General features: G+C 42.1%; 1 protein-coding gene across 1 annotated transcript in view; it reads right to left on the reverse strand.

The window, feature by feature from the left end:
- The window catches only part of LOC107616081, a 2,046-nt gene extending 1,347 nt beyond the window's left edge, over nt 1-699 (reverse strand). The window contains exon 1 of the mRNA XM_016318082.1: nt 418-699. Coding sequence (XP_016173568.1) covers nt 418-699 — 282 coding nt within the window. The remainder of the gene's footprint in view (nt 1-417) is intronic.

A 1,846-nucleotide genomic window follows, 5' to 3' on the forward strand; every position in this document is an offset into this window, starting at 1 on the left:
GCTGGACGCCAGAATTGGGCAGAGAACTGGCGTTGAACGCCAGTTTACGTCGTCTATCCTTGAGAAAAGTATGGACTATTATATATTGCTGGAAAGCCCTGGATGTCTACTTTCCAACGCAATTGGAATCACGCCATTTCAATTTTTGTAGCTCCAGAAAATCCACTTTGAGTGCAGGGAGGTCAGAATCCAACAGCATCAGCAGTCCTTTTTCAGCCTGAATTAGATTTTTGCTCAGCTCCCTCAATTTCAGCCAGAAAAATACCTGAAATTACAGAAAAACACACAACTCATAGTAAAGTCCAGAAATATGAATTTTTCCTAAAAACTACTGAAAATAAACTAAAAACTAACTAAAACATACTAAAAACTATATGAAATTAACCCCAAAAAGCGTATAAAATATCCGCTCATCACACGCCCACGACTAGAGCTCCCTCCATGAGTGTCCTTAGATGCCGCCACGGTCTTGGCATACTCCTCCACTACTCTAGCCTTATTCACCAAGTCAGAGAAGACACAGATCTCTATAGGAGCCACAACAGTCATAATGTTGTTCTTCAAACCCCTCTGGTACTTAACGCATCTCCAACTTTTGTAAGTCTCCGAGTCACCCCGACACACCTGAGAAAACCTACAAAGCTCTTCGAACTTGTTAATGTACTCAGCCACAGACATGGAACCTTGCTTCAGCTGCATTAGCTCCATCTCCTTCGCTTCCCTTGCAGACTCAGGGAAATATTTCTTATAGAAAGCCATTTGGAACACCTCCCATAGAATGTCGGCGTTCTGAAGCTGTAGCAAACGACACTTAGCTTGCCACCAGGGTTGGGCCTCTCCCGCTAGCTAATAAGCGGCAAATTCCACATATTTATTGAGAGGAACATGTTGCGCATGTAAAGCACGCTCCATAGCCTGGAACCAGTGGTCTGCTTCAACAGGATTTGTGGACCCTCGGAAAGTTGGCAGATAAACTTTGAGAAACGTCACCAAGGTCATCGAAACTCCTTCCGTGTTATCGCCGTTACCCTCAGTATTATCATTGGCATTTCCTTCGCCATTCCCATTCCCGGCCGGTTGGCCCAATCTCTACACAGCTTGCAGAGTTGCAGTAGCATTAGCTTCCATGGTATTAGCGAGATTCACCATTGCCACCATGAATTCAGCATGATTATCAGTTGGTTACTCATTCCTACTTTCCCGTGTACGTGTTCGACCTCGCCCGCGAGTAGCCATCTAGGGTTCCTGTCTACACCAAACAATTGATATCAAGGTGATCTGTCTCAATATCAAAAACCTAGTGCTTCAATTATCCCAAACAGGAACTCACAAGCAAGTATGCTATGCAATATCAAACAGATAACCCAATAGCATCAAAGAAAAGACACACAGAGTATGCATTGAAGCACAATCGGTCCATCCCTCAGGCTCACGAGGACGAACTGCTCTGATACCACTAAATGTAACACCCTAATTAGCCTAAGCCTTACCTTGCGTCGTAAAGCAAAGGTTAATCAGAGGTTACGACAGTTCTAAGCTCATACATATAATATATAGAAGAATAATATACTATCTAGAAGCCCGATGAAGGATATAGCTCTAAATCATAGATTTGAAAAGCGCAAAACGTACTAACGAAGCTAATATCTTAAGGCATAAGAAACAGATAAGATACAACAAAATACAAGTATATAATATCATAGGAAACTAGCCTCGACTCGCGGAGTTTAAGCCGGCAAGTCATACCCAAGTATACAGAATCATATAGAAAACTGACAGTTTAAAAAAACATCTTATACAAGTTTTTCTCTCATAATACAAGCCTCTAGGCTAAACAAAATACAAA

This window comes from Arachis ipaensis, chromosome B09 (assembly GCF_000816755.2).
Source record: "Arachis ipaensis cultivar K30076 chromosome B09, Araip1.1, whole genome shotgun sequence".
NCBI lineage: Eukaryota > Viridiplantae > Streptophyta > Magnoliopsida > Fabales > Fabaceae > Arachis > Arachis ipaensis.